Genomic DNA, 18,809 nt, shown 5'->3' with positions numbered 1-18,809 from the left:
TAGAGATCATCAGTAATCAACAAAGGAAGATCAATAATCATGCATTTGTATCAAACCTAGCATAATTCTATTACTGTTTGTCCATCAGGGAGAGGCTTGGCCATTACAACACCAGCTGTGGAAGCGAGGCGGTGGTTACGGTGGGAACGGGGGCCAGTGTTGTCGGTTGAGGAGACAGCTGCAGTGGATGGGTTTGGGTGGAACTGTCTGATGGTGTGACATGTGTTCTTCATTAGTGTGGGGTGGAGAAAGGAGTCGGACTTGACCCCATGGTGCCGTCTGAGGTGCACGTTCTCACCATGGTTGAAGCCAAGAACTGAGAGTCCCTGTCATGAGAGTTAAGGGGAAAGCTAGGAGTTGAAGAAGAGTCTGACTTGACGAGCCAAAGCCCTTCCTCCCTCTTTGCCCCATGGACTGGGAGAAGTGCTGGGACTGGGCCTTGTGGTCTCCATGCAGTAGGTCCGGATTTGCCATCTGCCAGTAGAGAACACCCCCCAAAGGAATCCTGCAGTGGAAATGAGCGTCTGTTATGCGTGGACGATCCCTGGGTGACAGTGTTTCTGAAGACTGAGGGCATGGGGGCAGGCACGGACAGACAGGCAGCTGTGAGGATACAGTGTGGCCTCGTGTCTGCAGTGTGGGCTCCACGAAGGAGGCCTGTGCTGTAGAAGTGGCGACTTATCCGTCCCGGTCAGACATTTGCCAGGAATTGTGAGCATTAACAACACTGAGTATACTGTTGAGTTATTTTTGGTCTCTTACAGGGTTTTGTTTTTACCAAATGGAACATAGGCACATTCGGGATTTCATTTGCAGTATTCCTTTTCTTACTGAAGATATATTTGAAAATATAGATGTTAGCAGCAAAAACACCCATGTTTTGGGGAAATTAAAACAGCTGAGTAACATACACTCGACATGTATGTAAAGTCTTTATCTTAAGAAATGGTGATCCAGTGGGCACAGCTGACTGAGCCATCGTGGCGGCTTTACTCATGAGTGTCTCTTTCCATGTGGACCAGAGTGACCTGAGACGTGACCACATTTCGTGTTCAGGAGACACCTGCTGCACCAGGAAATCGTTACAGAAATTAAAACTACCTTACAGGACAGAGTTTACGGTTAGCAACTTACATTGGTTTTATTTTCTTTATTTCTTATAGATTTCCAGTTTTGAATATTCGTTAACCTTTTTATTTACTAAATACCAGGGATTATAACTTCCCTGGTAGCTCAGATGGTAAAGAATCTACCTGCAATGCAGGAGACCTGGGTTTGATCCCTGGCTTGGGAAGATCCCCTGGAGAAGGAAATGGCTCCCCACTCCAGTATTCTTGCCTGGGGAATTCCATGGATAGAGGAGCCTGGCAGGCTACAGTCCATGGGTTGCAAAGAGTTGGACACAACTGAGTGACTAACACAATGACACGACATTATAAAATTGTGTTACTATAATTATTAGGTGGTGGATCAAAAAGTAGAAGTTGTGTAAAATTAGTTTAATTGCAGAAGAAAATGTTAGTGAATATTGTAGTAAAGGTAGCAAATATTAGTGAGCTCTAGATATTTCTGTGTATTTTTACTTGTAGATTCTGTGAATAGTAAGGCTTACTTTAAAATTGTTCTTCTTCAGGGATTAAGTTGGCTTTAATTTCTTCATGGCTTAAGATCTGCCTTCTCATTTTTATTATTTGGCAAAAATTCCAACTCTGACAAATTTGATTCTGAAAATTTTTTCTGTGATCTGTCTTCTAAACGTTTGAGTGTCCTCCACATGAGTTACTGTGATGCACTCAGATATGTAGTTCTGGGGGTGGAAGTGGAGCAGTAATGTCTTTCTCAGGAGATTTACATTTCACTCCCTATCAAAAATCACTTTGTCCCGTGAAAGTGGAGCCCTGAGTAGCATTTCCATATGAAGGGGCCTGTATCAAATGCTGGGATTATTCCTGGATCTCAATGGCCTCTACCCTCTCAGTTAACCTGCAGCACGTTTGGAGTGCAAAAGCATGGGAAAATGCAGGTCTTAGAGGAGGACGTGAGTGCCCAATTGCTTCTGGCTTGGTGACTGAAGATACTTGATGGATGGAATATTTATTTGTTTATTTAGGAAGCTCTAAATATTGGAAGTTACCTAATTATGGTCACTTAAAATTTTAGAAGATGGGATCTTGGTATGTAGATACTTTATTTAATATTGGAGCACTACTTTGATTGTAGAGGCATCTGTGAAAAGTTACTAATCCTAAAGTGTTTTTAAGTAAAAAGGATACTTTGTGCATTACTGAATTTAGTTTCAATTTGCATATAAATGGGAAAGTGTCTTCAGAGTGATGAGTCATTGAGGTAGCCTTCTGGGCCCCTGCCCTTGTTCTGGGTGCAGGCTCCTGACTTGTTCCAGGGGCAGCTCTCTGCTGCTCCTTCTCACTCACCAGTATTTACCAGTGTATTTTACTCTTGTTTCTTTGCCTTCAAAAATCGCTCATGTGTACCTTCTGCCTTAGCTCTACAACTCCCTAAGACTTACATGTACTTTTTGATTACAAGTATGTTCTTTACTTGGTAGCACCTGTCTCTCTCGCTGTCTTCTGTCTGCATAATCCAGTGGCAGTTCTGGTAGCACCCCAGGCTTTTGTCCACTTATTTAATCTTGGCGACACCACTGGACTTCATCAGTTCAGTTCAGTCACTCAGTCGTGTCCGACTCTTTGTGACCCTATGGACTGCAGCACGCCAGGCCTCCCTGTCCATCACCAGCTCCCGGAGTTTACTCAAACTCATGTCCATTGAGTCAGTGATGCCATCCAACCGTCTCAACCTCTGTCATCCCCTTCTCCTCCCACTTTCAATCTTTCCCAGTATCGGAGTCTTTTTAAAAGAATCAGGTCTTCGCATCAGGTGGCCAAAATATTGGAGTTTCAGCATCAGTCCTTCCAATGAATATTCAGGACTGATTTCCTCTAGGATGGACTGGTTGGATCTCCTTGCAGTCCAAGGGACTCTCAAGAGTCTTCTCCAAAACCACAGTTCAAAAGCATCAATTCTTTGGCGCTCAGCTTTCTTTATAGCCCAACTATCACATCCATACATGACTATTTGAAAAACCATAGCCTTGACTAGATGGATCTTTGTTGGCAAAGTAATGTCTCTGCTTTTTAATATGCTGTCTGGGTTGGTCATAACTTTTCTTCCAAGGAGTAGGCCTCTTTTCATTTCATGGCTGCAGTCACCATTTGCAGTGATTTTGGACCCCAAATATAAAGTCTCTCACTGTTTCCACTGTTACATATATTTGTCATGAAGTGATGGGACCAGATGCCATGATCTTCGTTTTCTGAATGTTGGGCTTTAAGCCAACTTTTTCCCTCTCCTCTTTCACTTTCAAGAGGCTCTTTAGTTCTTCGCTCTCTGCCATAAGAGTGGTGTCATCTGCATATCTGAGGTTATTAATATTTCTCCTGGCAGTCTTGATTCCAGCTTGTGCTTCTTCCAGCCCAGCGTTTCTCATGATGTACTCTGCATATAAATTAAATAAGCAGGATGACAGTATATAGCCTTGACGTACTCCTTTCCCTATTTGGAACCAGTCTGTTGTTCCATGTCCAGTTCTAACTGTTGCTTCCTGACCTGCATACAGGTTTCTCAACAGGCAGGTCAGGTGGTCTAGTATTCCGATCTCTTTAAGAATTTTCCACAGTTTGTGGTGATCCACACAGTCAAAGGCTTTGGCATAGTCAATAAAGCAGAAATAGATGTTTTTCTGGAACTCTCTTGCTTTTTCCATGATCCAACAGATGTTGGCAATTTGATCTCTGGTTCCTCTGCCTTTTCTAAAACCAGCTTGAACATCTGGAAGTTCATGGTTCATGTATTGCTGAAGCCTGGCTTGGAGACTTCTGAGCATCACTTTACTAGCGTGTGAGATGAGTGCAATTGTGTAGTAGTTTGAACATTCTTTGGGACTGCCATTCTCTGGGATTGGAATGAAAACTGACCTTTTCCAGTCCTGTGGCTACTACTGAGTTTTCCAAATTTGCTGGCATATTGAGTGCAGCACTTTCACAGCATCATCTTTCAGGATTTGAAATAGCTCAACTGGAATTTATCACCTCCACTAGCTTTGTTCTTAGTGATGCTTTCTAAGGCCAACTTGATTTCATATTCCTAGATGTCTGGCTCTAGGTGAGTGATCATACCATCGTGATTATCTGGGTCATGAGGATCTTTTTTGTATAGTTCTTCTGTGTATTCTTGCCACCTCTTCTTAATATCTTCTGCTTGTGTTAGGTCCATACCATTTCTGTCCTTTATTGAGCCCATATTTGCATGAAATGTTCCCTTGGTATCTCTGATTTTCTTGAAGAGATCTCTAGTCTTTCCCATTCTGTTGTTTTCCTCAATTTCTTTTCATTGATCACTAAAGAAGGCTTTCTTATCTCTCCTCGCTTTTCTTTGGAACTCTGCATTCAAATGGGTATATTGGTCCTTTTCTCCTTTGCTTTTCGCTTCTCTTCTTTTCACGGTATTTGTAAGGCCTCCTCAGACAGCCATTTTGCTTTTTTTGCATTTCTTTTTCTTGGGAATGGTCTTGATCCCTATCTCCGGTACAGTGTCACGAACCTCCGTCCATAGTTCATCATGCACTCGGTCTGTCAGATCTAATCCCTTGAATTTATTTCTCACTTCCACTGTATAATCGTAAGGGATTTGATTTAGGTCATACCTGAATGATCTAGTAGTTTTCCCTACTTTCTTCAATTTGAGTCTGAATTTGGCAATAAGGAGTTCATGATCTGAGCCACAGTCAGCTCCCAGTCTTGTTTTTACTGACTGTATAGAGCTTTTCCATCTTTGGCTGCAAAGAATATAATTAGTCTGATTTCGGTATTGACCATCTGGTGATGTCCATGTGTAGAGTCTTCTCTTGTGTTGTTGGAAGAGAGTGTTTCCTATGAACAGTGTGTTCTCTTGTAAAACTTTATTAGTCTTTACCCTGCTTCATTTTGTACTCCAAGGCCAAATTTGCCTGTTACTCCAGGTGTTTCTTGACTTCCTACTTTTGCATTTCAGTCTCCTATAATGAAAAGGACATCTTTTTGGGGTGTTAGTTCTAGAAGGTCTTGTAGGTCTTCATAGAACTGTTCAGCTTCAGCTTCTTGAGCATTACTGCTCAGGGCATAGACTTGGGATTACTGTGATATTGAATGGTTTGCCTTGGAAATGAACAGAGATCACTCTGTTGCTTTTGAGATTGCACCCAAGTACTGCATTTCAGGCTCTTTTGTTGACTATGATGGCCACTCCATTTCTTCTAAGGGATTCTTGCCCACAGTAGTAGATATAATGTTAAATTCACCCATTCCCGTCCATGTTAGTTTGCTGATTCCTAATATGTTGATGTTCACTCTTGCCGTCTCCTTTTTGACATCTCTTGGACTTTATAACAACTCCCTAACCACCACTTTTTCACTATTAGTAGCAGAGTGTTATGAATAATTTAGTTATATTTTGGAAGTCTAGGATCCTTAGTTTTTTCTATACAGGATTATTGAGAAAAAATAAACTGTTGAATATGTGTTTTTAGCCTTTGGTATTTAATTTAGAGTTTATAGGGCACGACAGTTTGGGAGTTACTGGGATGTTAATTTCATGCGCTGCTGATAGTGGTGTCGATACTGAGGATTTTATTCTAGTAGATGTTTACAGTGTCATGTGACGAAGACAGTGGTTTTACACTTAAGAGCCTTTTACCGGTAGACCATGTTGATACCAACATAAACTCTGGAAAATCCACATTTTTTCAGTTTTATATTTATTTTTTCAAACATTGAGCTTGGCTATCCTTTGTTCATCTTAAGACTTGTCTGACTTTTTGCACATTAAGCCATTAGATTAGATAGTTATGTGTTTCAGAATAAAAAATTCATATCTGAATGCATTCCTGGAGGGTTTCTCCTGTATCTGAAGTGTACACCGCCGAGGACCATTGTCCCAGCTGCCATGCTGCCCGCAGCATGTTCTGTGTCCACCAGCCCTGCTCCACGGCTTCCCTGGGATGCTGGGAATATGCTTGATCTTTGGTGATCAATATGCTAGTCACTGGACAGGTGGCTGTTGAATCCTTGAAATGTGGATAGTGTGACTGAGGAACTGGACCTTTTATTTTACTAAGTAGTAAGTAATTCACACTAAAATAGCCACATGTGGAGAATGGATGCTTTATTAGACAGTAAGTTTTTGTGACAGTGTTGTAAGGTTGGATAAGATGGTTGCATGGCATTACTGACTTGATGGACATGAATTTGAGCTAGCTGCAGGAGTTGGTGATGGACAGGGAAGCCTGACATGCTGTAGTCCACAGGGTCTCGAAGAGTCGGACACGACTGAGCGAATGAACTATAAGGTAGGAGAGCTAAAAACAGAAGGCTAAAAACACATATTCAGTAGTTTATTTTTTTCTCTATAACTCTGTATAAAAAAAAACTAAGGTTCCTAGACTTCCAACATGTAAGTAAGTTATTCATGACACTCTGCTACTAATAGTGAAAAAGTAGGGGTTGGGGAAGCTCTATGAAGTCACCTGTGACATCACAAGGTCCACATGAGCTCCTGGCACAAGGCCCATATCTCTCAGGGAAGCACTGAGCTCTCTGCCTCCTTCCAGACCTAAGGTTTTCTGAGCACAGCCAGGAACCTGGTGGATATTCAGGAGGAATAAACTCATCGCAATTTAAACACCTAGCGTATTCCCTCATACAGCACATCTAAGTGTTCTGTGTTTGATAGTGATTTTTTTTTCTCTTTTAAATGTGGTATGCTTCATGAATCTGCATGTTGTCCTTGCTCAGGGGCCATGCTGACCTTTTCTGTATGTTTCCAGTTTTAGCATGTGTGCTGCTGAAGCGAGCACTGTAAAGTGATTAAAGAATCACCTCAGAAGGATTGGAGTAGAGGGAGGACCTGCAGTGAATTGGACCTGAGTCCAGTTGTGTCACCCTCATTTCACTGTCACGCCTTCTAAGACTGGCATTGTCATGTTAACTTGGTCAGAGTGAAGTTGGGCGTGTCTGCCTCCTCCTGGTTGGTGGGTCTGTTGTTCTATCCTTGGCTTCAACTTCCCTTCCTAAATAAACCATTGAGAGTCTTTCTCTACATTTTGGAAATTTTAAACTGAATTGTTAATACTGCAGTTTAAATTCATGATTATTTTATGCTTAATAAAGATGAATTTGATACCTTTTCATCATTTTCTGAAGTATTTTAAGAAAAGTTCTCCCACTAGAAGGCTTATATGCTCTACTCAAGTATAATGGTTGAGTAGACGAGGGGGTCGTCCCAGGAAGGGGACGAGTTTGTATCCCTGGAGCCCTGGCACTATTGGAGCAACAAGGGTAGATTTACATTAAAATCTGTACCTCATAGGTGAAGGTAACTATATGAAAATATAGTCAAGCTTTTATTACCATTTGAATAGTCCATTAAATGTTGGTATCCTTTCAGGATATTGCATTGAGTCATAAGTCTTAATTTTATATTAATGCTACTAGAAAAGTCATCTTTTAAAGAAGGAAAAAAGTGACTACCTAAGACAAAACGAGGATGGTCACGTTTTAATCAATTGACGTCTAAGAGCCTTTGTCAGAATCACTCAGTGGTGTATTGAGAATTACGAGTAACATATGGTGACTCTTCTCAGTATATGCAGCATTGACTGCTTCAGAATGTTAGTGGTTTTATTTTGCCAGTGAGAGGGTCTAAACAGGGAAGGCAATCTCCCTGAGGTTCCAGGAGTCATCACACACTTGTATAAGCTCTTTCAGTACTTTTATGTCAAATTTAAATTAATATAGCTGACCCGTTTTAAGAAAGTCCTTACTATTTAACAGTAAATAAGCCATTGGTGTCTGGTAAATACAGAAACAATATTGGCTCTAGATATTTAGAATTAATTGTAAAACATTTAGAAAAGCATACACAACACGTATCTTTTGTTTCATGCAGTTGCTGTGACTGGCTGATAAATATTTGTCAAAGAAAGAGAGAATTGAAAGCTCGTACGGTGTGGCTTGGATGTCCGGAAAAGTGTGAAGAAAAACATCCCAGAAATTCTATAAAAAATCAGAAATATAATATATTTACCTTTATACCTGGGGTAAGATTGTTAAATTCTTGAAAATGCACTGGATGTTGGAGATTACTTTGTTCTCATTTTTTTTCTCTCGTTAATTCTGTCATATCCAAATCAGAGACCTTTGAACCATGGATATTTCAAATAATTGTGAAATAATTCATATACTTTTTTCTTCTTTTTTTGTTTTCATACATGTCATTAATAGCCACATAGTCCCAGGGACAGAGGAGCCTGGTGGGCTTCCGTCTATGGGGTCGCACAGAGTCGGACACAACTGATACGACTTAGCAGCAGCATCAGCATCAGAGTTCAACTCAAGAAAATTTATAGTCTGATTATTGCCTTCAGTTCCAGATAAACATCACATTTATATCATTGTAGAAATAATCAAATAAAGCTAAATAAAATTACCAGAAAATAAGTCATAAATTTTGACTGGGTATTTGTTTGGAGGGAAATGTTGACTGTATATATAACGTTTAAAGCCTGCTAAGGCTGTCACTCAAGCGCATTTCTGGCTCAAGTCTCTGGGGTGTCTCTGGGTCCTGTTGCACACTAGGTTTGTTTGAGCCCTCTGAGCATCTCTGGTGGGTAAGGGGTTTAATTCTAAATGTGATTTCACCCCTACTGCCGTCTTGCTGGGGCTTCTCCTTTGCCCTTGGACGTGGGGTATCTTTTTAGTGGGATCCAACATTCTCTAGTCGACAGTTGTTCAGCAGGGAGTTGTGGTTTTGGAGTTCTCGCAGGAGAAGAAGATGAGCCTCTTGATGAAAGTGAAAGAGAAGAGTGAAAAAGTTGACTTAAAACTCAACATTCAGAAAACTAAGATCATGGCATCCAGTCCCATCACTTCATGGCAAATAGATGGAGAAACAGTGGAAACAGTGGCAGACTTTATTTTTTTAGGTTCCAAAATCCATGCAGATGGTGACTGCAGCCATGAAATTAAAAGATGCTTGCTCCTTGGAAGAAAAGTTATGACCAACCTAGACAGCATATTAAAAAGCAGAGACATTACTTTGCCAACAAAGATCCGTCTAGTCAAGGCTATGGTTTTTCCATTATTCATGTATGGATGTGAGAGTTGGACTATAAAGAAAGCTGAGCACTGAGGAATCGATGCTTTTGAACTGTGGTGTTGGGAAAGACTCTTGAAAGTTCGTTGGACTGCAAGGAGATCCAACCAGTCCCTCCTAAAGGAGATCAGTCTTGAATATTCATTGGAAGGACTGATGCTGAAGCTGAAATCCAATTCTTTGGCCACCTGATGCAAAGAACTGACTCTTTTGAAAAGACCCTGATGCTGGGAAATATTGAAGGTGGGAGGAGAAGGGGATGACAGAGGCTGAGATGGTTGGATGGCATCACTGACTCAGTGGACATGAGTTTGAGTGAACTCTGAGAGTTGGTGATGGACAGGGAGGCCTGGCATGCTGCAGTCCATGGGGTCGCAAAGAATTAGACACAACTTAGTGACTGAACTGAACTGAAGGCTGTCACAGTCAAAGAAAAATAACTTTACTCAAACATGATTGAGCAACAAAATATCTACAAGCACTTTTAGATTTATTTTCTACTTCACAGTATACATTTCAGGCCTTGTTTTATTATTATATCAGTAGTTATCTTTAATTAGGTATTATGCTAAATTTAAATTCTGAAATTTAAATATTTATTACTTTTTGTTATTGCCAGTGATGTTTTTGTCTTAAATTATAAAGCTGAGATTATATGTATTTAGAATAGTTGATTTATTTTTGCCTCATTCCCTATTTTAATAGATTTATTTATCTTTCTAAAGGCAAAAGAAAGCTGGTGCTGATTATCTTTCCATTATCAAAGTTTTTAACACATTTTCAGTATTAGGTCTTATGCTATTTTGCAAAAAATACTCAATTATGTGAAATGAGGGCTGCTTTAGCTTTCATGTTTTTATTTAAATAACCATGCTGACTTTATATTGGGCATTGATTAGCATCACTCTCCGCCCCCATCCATCCAGTTGTTGTCAGATGCTTGATGTCTAATATGCTTCTTTATTAAAACATGCAAAACTAATGCCTCCATAATTAAAAGACTGCTCTTTTGTCAGGACAATAAAATGTAAACTGTCTTCCAGGCAGATAAATATTCTCATCTTTATTGAATGAAGCTGCTGTTTTCTCCCTAGGTTTAAATTATTAAATACTCCCAGATTGGCTAAATACTGTACATTTTTCCGACGCCGTCTGAGTTCACTCAGCAGACAATAGAAATAGAGTTTTGATTGCAGTGTCCAGGGGGGGCAGTGCAGCTTAGGTTTTGATCTGAATGAGTTCACACAGCCTTTAGGATGGCTGTCCTGAAGAGACCTGTTGATGTGTCTGTACCACTGTTACCGTGGGAATGACTTTTTCCTTAGATTATCTCTTAAATTAGTCTTTTCATCTAAAATGTAGTATTTTAGAAACATTTGGTAATTGCACAGTAGGAATTCTATGCCATTTTTAGCACGAATGGCAATTTCTGAATTGCTAATAGATATAATTTATGCTAACTGAGATTTTAAAGAAATCACTGAGGAAAAAGAGAGCTTTCTTTCCTGCTGAGATTAATTTATGAAATGATTCAAAACATTTTAGACAGCAATTGAATGTGATTATAAATATAAACGTGTTATCAATGTAACTGATTTTTCAGTCACACACATAATTGTGTGATGATGTATACAGCTTCATTATATAAAAACTGTGATTCCAGCCTCTTTAAGTCAACAATAAGAACTTAACCCATTGCTCTGCCCTTGTTAAAATTTCCATGCATTCCAAGTTGTATTTAAAAATGGCATCCAAGGAGATTTTGATTTACAATGTGCAAGTTTGTAAGTTTCATTATAATTATAGTGTGCTATTTAAGGTATTCCCATCTATAAACACGAGTTTTTTTCCATTTTGATTTTCAATTTAAATCTAATGAGTGAGGCATTTGTGAATAGAAGTCTGTTAATATACTAGATCTTGGATTTCCTTAAGGATTATTCTGTTTGAATTAAGAAACAAAAATGAAAATACAGGATTTGCATTCCTAGAAGATGCTATTGAATGATGATTTTAATTTAGTTTATATTTGAAAATATTGTTTAAGATCAACTACCAAGAGACTATAAAGAATATACAGGTAGTTTTCTTCATAAAAATTGGTCTATAATTTACATATTTTTATATATTTTCATTTCTTACACTTTGAGGGAAGTAAATGCAAGAGATTAGTGTTTTTTTTATGTGTGTGAATGCATACCTATAAATGATTTGCTTATTCACTGGATCTTTGTGAAGCTACGTAATGTTCACATTCAGAAAATGTGGCTGTCATGTTTGAGTGTTTACCACTTCGTAAATATAAGGTTGCACCACTTTCGCAAAAGATTTTTTGAATTTATGGCTTACTAACATTGGGAAGGTTTTCCCGTGTGTCTTGGGTGATATGCATGTAGAGATTTATGAAAGATGAATGTGGAAGACTGCATACAAGGAAACAGAAAACCAAAAGGTTTAACATAGTTGAAAGTTCTGCCTTTTTTTCAGTTTATTTTAAATATAATTTGAGGTAATCTTAGCTCTTTTTTGTGGTTTAGTTATTAGAAAGCCATTGTCAAAATTAAGTTTATTGTGACTCAGCATATTCTCACTGTTGGTGGAAATTCAGTTAGATATTATGCTGATTTTAATTAAGGTATGAAAGATTTTTCTTGAAGAGATTATATTGATTTTTTTTTCTTTTTCTTTTTAGGTTTTATATGAACAATTCAAATTTTTCCTGAATCTCTATTTCCTGATAGTATCCTGCTCACAGTTTGTACCAGCACTGAAAATAGGGTATCTCTACACCTACTGGGCTCCTCTGGTAAAAAGAAAAGATTTTGAAATTACGTTAAATTATTAAGTATTTAAAATACAGTTTTAAGAGTTCAGGTGGTTAAAAGAGAAATTGATCGGATTTTTGAAATGTGACATTGTTGCTGTGTGTCACTGCACTTTGTTAAACAGTTTCTAGAGTCCTCTGCAGTCCTCCAGCTAGGTCAGCTGGAGACATTACAAAGCACTTTTGCTGGCGGGGCTGGGGGTTCTCTCGGGCCCCAGGGGGTCAGCTCCATGTCCCAGCCCAGCTCCCTCCTATGCTGGGAGAGAGCAGGCGTCGTGTGCAGAGTAGGTGTCAGGCAGAGGGCACAGCAGTTGCACGAAGCCCTGGCATGCTGCAGGAGCGTGTGGATGTGCGGCTGTGGTGGGAGGCGCCCACGGGGTGGTGGGCTGTCGGGTTTCCTCCTGAGTGGGATGGGGCCCGTGTCTGTGTGTGCACACGTCACTCGATAGGGAGCCCTCAGGCTGACCCCACAGTCCTAGCCAGCCACACAGCTGTGCAGAGGAAACACAGGTGACTTCTGCTGCTTTGTTTTCTCTCTCTTTTCTCCTCACTGGAGGTGGTTTTTTGATGTTTAACTTGAAGTACATATTAAGATGTGAGTTTTAAAACTTTTTTTGGGTACAGTGAGAATTGTAAATCTTACACAGTGCATTACTGTGTTCCTTAGGTAGTGTTTATTACTTTTTGTCATTTTTTGTTTTTGTTTATTGTATGCTTCAAAACTAGTATAAATTGAAGGAAAAAAGTAAAACTAAATAGTAAAAGAATTTTCCCTTTTTTGCTAAAGTCCAATTTTCTCAAATACTTTGTTTTATTTTGTTTAAAGGGGTTTGTCTTGGCTGTTACTATCATGAGAGAAGCAGTTGATGAATTTCGGCGTTTCCAGCGAGACAAGGAAGTGAACTCACAACTGTACAGCAAGCTTACAGTAAGAGGTAAGTAAGACACTTTTAATCCAGTTTACCATTGGTTCATGTGATCATCATTCTAGACTGAGCATAAATGCAAGAAAACGTTTTAGTTTTGTTACTGAAAATAGTATTATGCAATTACATGTTATCTAACTAATTTTCCTATAATAGTATGATGCATATGATTTCAGGATAGATTTTTATTCTCTCGATGTTTGAATGTATGTATGTATATATGAATATAAATGTATACACACGCCCATAAACACATGCATGCACATGTACATACACAGGTGTGTATGTGTGTGTATATATATATATATGTTTATATATAGTTACATATATGCTCTGTTACAGTTTGTATAGAATGCTTGTGTACTAGACACACATGAAACCCCACTTACGTGTACACGTTGTAAAGCATAGCATCGTCTCATTTAAAGTCTGTCTTTGCAATCTGTTTTAAACACAGTCAGCAAGACCAGACATCTGGCACCATGGTCTGAAATTATACTTGGGGAATAGGACTTCTAGCACCTGAAACAGACGTCGCGATCCAAAATGGAAGCCGATGTGTGCTCGCTCCCCCACACCCTTCACTTCAGGCTTGCACCCTTGTCTGGTTTATGTGTTAAGAGTTGTTTATTTGGTTTTCAGTCCACTGTAGAAAAGAGGCAGTGTGATAGGGAGAGAATGTGTGAGGCTATTATGATAAGCATGAGGACAGGAGAAGGTGCCAGAGAGAAACTCCGTGAAGATTCATAAAACCTTGGAGCCTGTCTGGAAGCGGAGTTCAGAGTGGAGTGGGTTTTAGTCCCTTGTTGGATATATATGATTTGGAACTATGTTGTCTCCTTCTATGGGTTGTATTTTTTCTTTCTTCACCGTGTTCCTGATGCACAAAAGTTTTTATTTTCATTAAGTCCCAAGTTCATCTGTTTTTTTTTCTTTTGTTGCTTATATTTCGGGTTGTATCTAAGAAATAGTTTGCCAACCCAAAGTTGCAAAGATTTACTTCCATATTTTCTTTTAGGAGTTTTATTGTGTGAGCTTCAGGTATATGACCCATTTTCCTTTTGTATGTGGTATCGCTTCACATTCTTTTGCATGTGAATACCAAGTTGTCCCAGTATCATTTGTTGAAAATATTATGCTTTCTCAATTGAATTGAAAATTAATTATTAAAAAGCTTTGATGCTTGAAATATTGGCATGGTAGAGGAAAGTTGTGTTGTATAAAAAAGAAGGTAAGCTTTAGTTCTGGGGAAAAGACTCCCCAGAATGGCCAGGTAAATTAGGTATAACTTTGGTTCATCTGTTTTAGAATACAGTATAGATCTTGGCTTGTGTTTTCTGTTGTTTTATATTGTGAAATGTGGGCTGAGCAGAGATTTGTTTCTGTGCACTGATTGTATCATTCACAAATGAACAGTGCAGTGATGTCAGCAAAATGAAGAGTAAGCAGCTCCACAGATCAATCAAGACCTGGCAGAGCTAACTTGTCAGGACTCTGAAAAACGTCAGAGCCTTGCAGCATCTAGGGGATTATTGAATCCAGGAAAAGGCCACTTGAAAATAGTAGGAAAGCTCCTTGGTGTTTTCACCTGCCCTTGCTCCACCCTGTCCCCGTCATGGCACCCTTCTTGAAGATGGCAGCAGCCAGATCCTAATTTGGGACTCTGGACACTGACTCTGAAGAGTGCGGAGCAGAACTTATTTGTGGTGAATCTTTTTTGTCTAACCTGTGTGGGGGCTACCTTAAGGACTGACCCAGTTGACTTGTCTGTCTTTCACCTCACCTGCAACTCTGGGTGGGAAAGCTGGAAAGCTGCAGGTGTCTCTTATTGTCTAGGCTGGGGTCCAGCCGCAGCAGCCGGGCAGAGATATCACAGCCGGGCTCACACACTAGCTGTCACAGCCAGGCAGGAAGAATCGGGAGGGAATCTGAAGTACCCCTGTTGGCCCAAGGCGGGGGGGGAAGCGGTTTGAAAGCCATGCTCAAGGCTGGATGCAGGCTCAGGGCAGGCAGAAGTGAAGGCTGAGGCGGAGCTGCGACCAGGGTTCCCGCACGGAACCGTGGTCTGCGAAGGCTGTGAGCAGCTGTGCCTGCTCCTGTCTTCATCCTTGCTCCCTTCGCTTCCTCCCTCCACAGCCTCCTTTTTCCTCACATGCAAGGAGATCTCTTTCAAACACTGGTTGAATATAAGCTAAAATAAGAAAGACTTGAGAGACCGCATGTGACATAGAATACATGCTTTACAAAAATAGTTTAGAAAAGTCACCAGATATACATGGCTACAGCATATACTAAGCAGAGCAGAACAAACCCAAAAGGTGGAAATATTTCATTTCCTGAGTTATCAGATGATAATACTCAAAATGTCTGGGTTTCCACAAAAAATTACAGAGAATGCATTTCACAGAAGACATTAACAAAAACTGTCTCTGAGGAAGCCCAGACATTGAACTTCCTAGACAAACATGAACGTCACCCACCTCAGTTATGTTCTGAAGCTAAGGGAGATGGTGGAAAGATGCTGAAAGATACCAGAACAGTATATTGGCAGATAGAGCATATCTGTAAAGATATGTCAGTATTTAAAAAAAGCAAGAAATTCTGGTACTGAAAAATACAGTAAATGAAAGAGAAACTCACTAGAGGCTTTCAGTAGCAGACTTGAGCTGGCAGAAGAAAGATCAGTGAGCCTGAGCCTCCGGTCACTGAAAATGGTCCAGCCTGAGGAGCAGGGAGGAGAAGGAAGAGCAGTGAGCAGGTCCTGAGAGGCTTGTGGGGCAGCGTCAGGGGTACTGAGGTACCCAGAGGAGTGTGTGCTGGAGGAGAGGGGAGATGTGAAGGGATATGGCCATTGACCCCCAGTTTTGACAAAAGATACAAATCTACACATTGAGGAAGTTCCCTGAAGCCCAGGAGGTCAGAATGGAGACCCACACCGAGACATAGCATCATCACGTGGTCTGAACCCCGGGGCCACGAGCACAGCCTGCGAGCAGCTCGAGAGGTGGCTCCAGGCAGGGTCCTCGATGGTGATGAGCATGCTGCAGGCTTCTCATCAGAGACCGGAGGGCAGAAGGAGTTGGAGAAGGGAGAACTGTCAACAGAAATTCTGTATCTAGTGAAGCTGTCACTCAGAAGTAAAGGCGAAATGAAGACCTGCCCAGATAAGTTTAGAATTAAGGATAGGAGCTCAAGCAGATGCACACACACCCCTGCTTGTCACAGCACTACATAGGGTTGGCAGAAGGCGGTGACGTCAGTTGTCTATCAGTGGATGAAGGGCGAGGGATTGATGGTCTCTTCATAGCCTGGGAAATTATTCAGCAATAAAAGTTAATGAAATACTGATAGATAACAGAATATGAATGAACCCTGAAAATGCTATGCTGTGTGAGAGAAGCCAGGTACCAGAGGTCATGTATTGTGCGATGCCGCTCTTGAAACTCACAGAACAGGTAAGTTAATAGAATGCAGGTGCGGCTGCCGTGGCCAGGGAAGCAGGGATGGGGCACAGTCCTCAGTGGGCGAGGGCTTCTCTGGCGGTGGCGAACGCGTTGTGGAACTTGGTAGAGTCGGTTGTAGAATACTTTGAATGTACTAAATGCCACTGAATTATTTACCTTAAAGTGGCTGCTTTCATGTCATTTTCACTGAGTATAAACTGTTGAGGAAGACAGACTGGTATGTATCTTTTGTGTGGTTTAGTCACTTAGTCGTGTCCAACTGTTTGCGACCCCATGGACTGTAGCCTGTCAGGCTCCTCTGTCCGTGGGATTTTCCAGGCAAGAACACTGGAGTGGATTGCTGTTCCCTTCTCCAGGCAATCTTCCCGACCCAGGGACTGAATCTAGGTCTTCCTCATTGCAGGCAGATTCTTTATCAACTGAGCCACCAGGGAAGTATATATCTTTTACAATTCTGTATTATTTGAACTCAGAATACTCTAAGACAGTTTCACTAGTTTCATTTCAAATACAAATGAAAATTTACCTTTTTAAAAAAATTGGTCATCGTTGCCTGTGACCTGAGCAGTGGACATTTCACACGTGGGTGACAGTCATGACAGCTGGTGCTGCTTGACGCCCGAGTGTGTCAGAGAAAATGCCCTGTACTCACTCACACGGCACACCCAGGCGGCTGGCGTTGTCTCAGGAACAGTGAGCAGCCTGAGGCTTGTGCAGAATGGTCTGCCCTGAGTGGCCATCCTTCTGGGTGGAGTTTGTGTTTGATCCTGGACCTGTTGACCTCAAGTCCAGTGTTCTTCCATCTGTGGCATGTTGCTTTGTGATTGGTTATTCTGCTAAAGATGATTGGTAAGTAAAGTTTAGAATGTAAAAAAATGGAGTTTATGCTTATTGCTGAGTATAGTTTAAAATATTTTCTTATCAAGAATATATGCTGCCTACTTAACTTCTAGTGTTTCACAGTTACCTATTCTTTGAATGGCATTGATGGCTCTTTCCTCTGTGATTCACTCTAGTCTGTTGTAGCATTTTACAGCATTTGAACTTTTCTTATTTGGGGTTCTCAAGCACATTCTTGTAGAAATACACTGAGAAAACTTTGTTTGTTGTATTTTTTCTTTTGAAAAGGAAAACCACTTCCACTTGCTAACATCTTGAAGGTGCTGTGTTTGGAAGCAGAGAGTCTTTTGGCTGTGGCACGTGATCTCAGTGAATACTGAATGGTTTTTAGTTTGCTCTTTATTTCATTGCCTCATAAACTGCTTTTCTTGGGTGGGAATTTTCCATACCTATTGCTTCCACCTTCCTTCCTGTCTCCTTGTTTGTGACTGCTTGTGTTAAGCTTTATCTCCTAGTGAGTAGCAACAGAGGAGAGTCACAGAAGAGAGTAATGTAGACTTTCCTGCTTCTTGGCAGCTTTTGCAAAAATTCCTGATGAAGAAGTTTGAAGTGGCCATTCTCCTTTTGGATTCTTGGAATCAATGCTGTTTTTTCCCCTGTTGCTAAGGAGTGGTTTGTAGATTGTATACCTTGCTTGTCTTCATCCAGTTAGCTAGTTCACAGTTTCCACATTTGTTTGCTAAGTACCCACTGTGTGTCAGTTACCACAATAAGCTCATGAAATTCAAACATGGATCGGTCATGAACTAATAAGCTTTTCCCAGAACTCATGCAGTCTGTTTTCTAGCAGATGAGATCAACCCAGAAGTCTTCATTTATTTGTGTGTGTTCTCAGCAGCCATGAGATCTCAGCAGGGCTAAGTCATGTCAGCCATTTCCCAGATTTAAACCTAAAGCTAGCGTGGAACTTGATGTTTAGAAACAAACTTGAATTAATTCTGTGCTGCTGCTGGGTCCTTCGTACAGCTTGTGGTGATTGTTTTTCCCAGGATATCTTAGTTATTTCTTTCACTCATTCTGGCATTTTGTTGTTTAACATGTTTCAAACCTAGGAGAGAGAGAAATTGTGACTGGAGGCTTGTGTAAATTACTTGTGTTTGTGTGTGTGAATATGAGAGAGACAACTTGCATATTTACTTATTTCTTGTGATCCAGGTCCCTTGCCAAACAGGAACCTAACTCATGCAGAGTTCAGAAAGAGAAGATGTTCTTTATGCCTACATTTTTGGGCATCTTTGACTCAGTACCAATACTGTGTTGTCCCATACTTCTTAACATTCTTAGGTTTTTTATGCTAAAAAGATTTTTATGAAATGTCTCAATGAAATTTTCTCATCTTCTAGTGAAATTGACCCCATTTATCAGTAATAATTTTTCCTTGAAAATCAAGAGATTTTAAAATCCCTCTTTTGTGCCTTTTACATATTGTCTATGCATTGTCACTTTCACTAAGTCATCTTTCTTGTCTGTGTTCTGCATTTGAAAATA

General features: G+C 40.4%; 1 protein-coding gene and 1 non-coding gene across 6 annotated transcripts in view; one reads left to right on the top strand and one right to left on the bottom strand.

Moving 5' to 3' along the window:
- Window positions 1-18,809, top strand: part of ATP9B (ATPase phospholipid transporting 9B (putative)) — a 151,452-nt gene that overhangs the window by 16,327 nt on the left and 116,316 nt on the right. For 3 of the 5 annotated variants that reach the window (XR_011563738.1, XM_019986527.2, XM_070778624.1), the window contains exons 3-5: window positions 8,002-8,152; window positions 11,900-12,013; window positions 12,858-12,966. Coding sequence is in view for 4 of the 5 variants with exons in the window: in XM_019986527.2 (XP_019842086.2) it covers window positions 8,002-8,152; window positions 11,900-12,013; window positions 12,858-12,966 (374 nt within the window). In the remaining variant the exon portion in view is untranslated. Of the gene's footprint in view, window positions 1-1,022; window positions 1,122-6,880; window positions 7,085-8,001; window positions 8,153-11,899; window positions 12,014-12,857; window positions 12,967-18,809 lie in introns of all 5 variants that reach the window. The other 2 variants (XM_070778625.1, XM_070778626.1) reach the window with 2 other exon arrangements.
- Window positions 6,804-6,910, bottom strand: LOC139179540 (U6 spliceosomal RNA). Its single transcript, XR_011563908.1, has one exon. It is a non-coding gene; the product is annotated as a U6 spliceosomal RNA (small nuclear RNA).

This window comes from Bos indicus, chromosome 24, assembly GCF_029378745.1.
Source record: "Bos indicus isolate NIAB-ARS_2022 breed Sahiwal x Tharparkar chromosome 24, NIAB-ARS_B.indTharparkar_mat_pri_1.0, whole genome shotgun sequence".
NCBI classification, from domain to species: Eukaryota; Metazoa; Chordata; class Mammalia; order Artiodactyla; family Bovidae; genus Bos; species Bos indicus.
The sequence above is the reverse complement of the archived record's forward strand: the minus strand, read 5'-3'. Positions and strand labels throughout refer to the sequence as shown.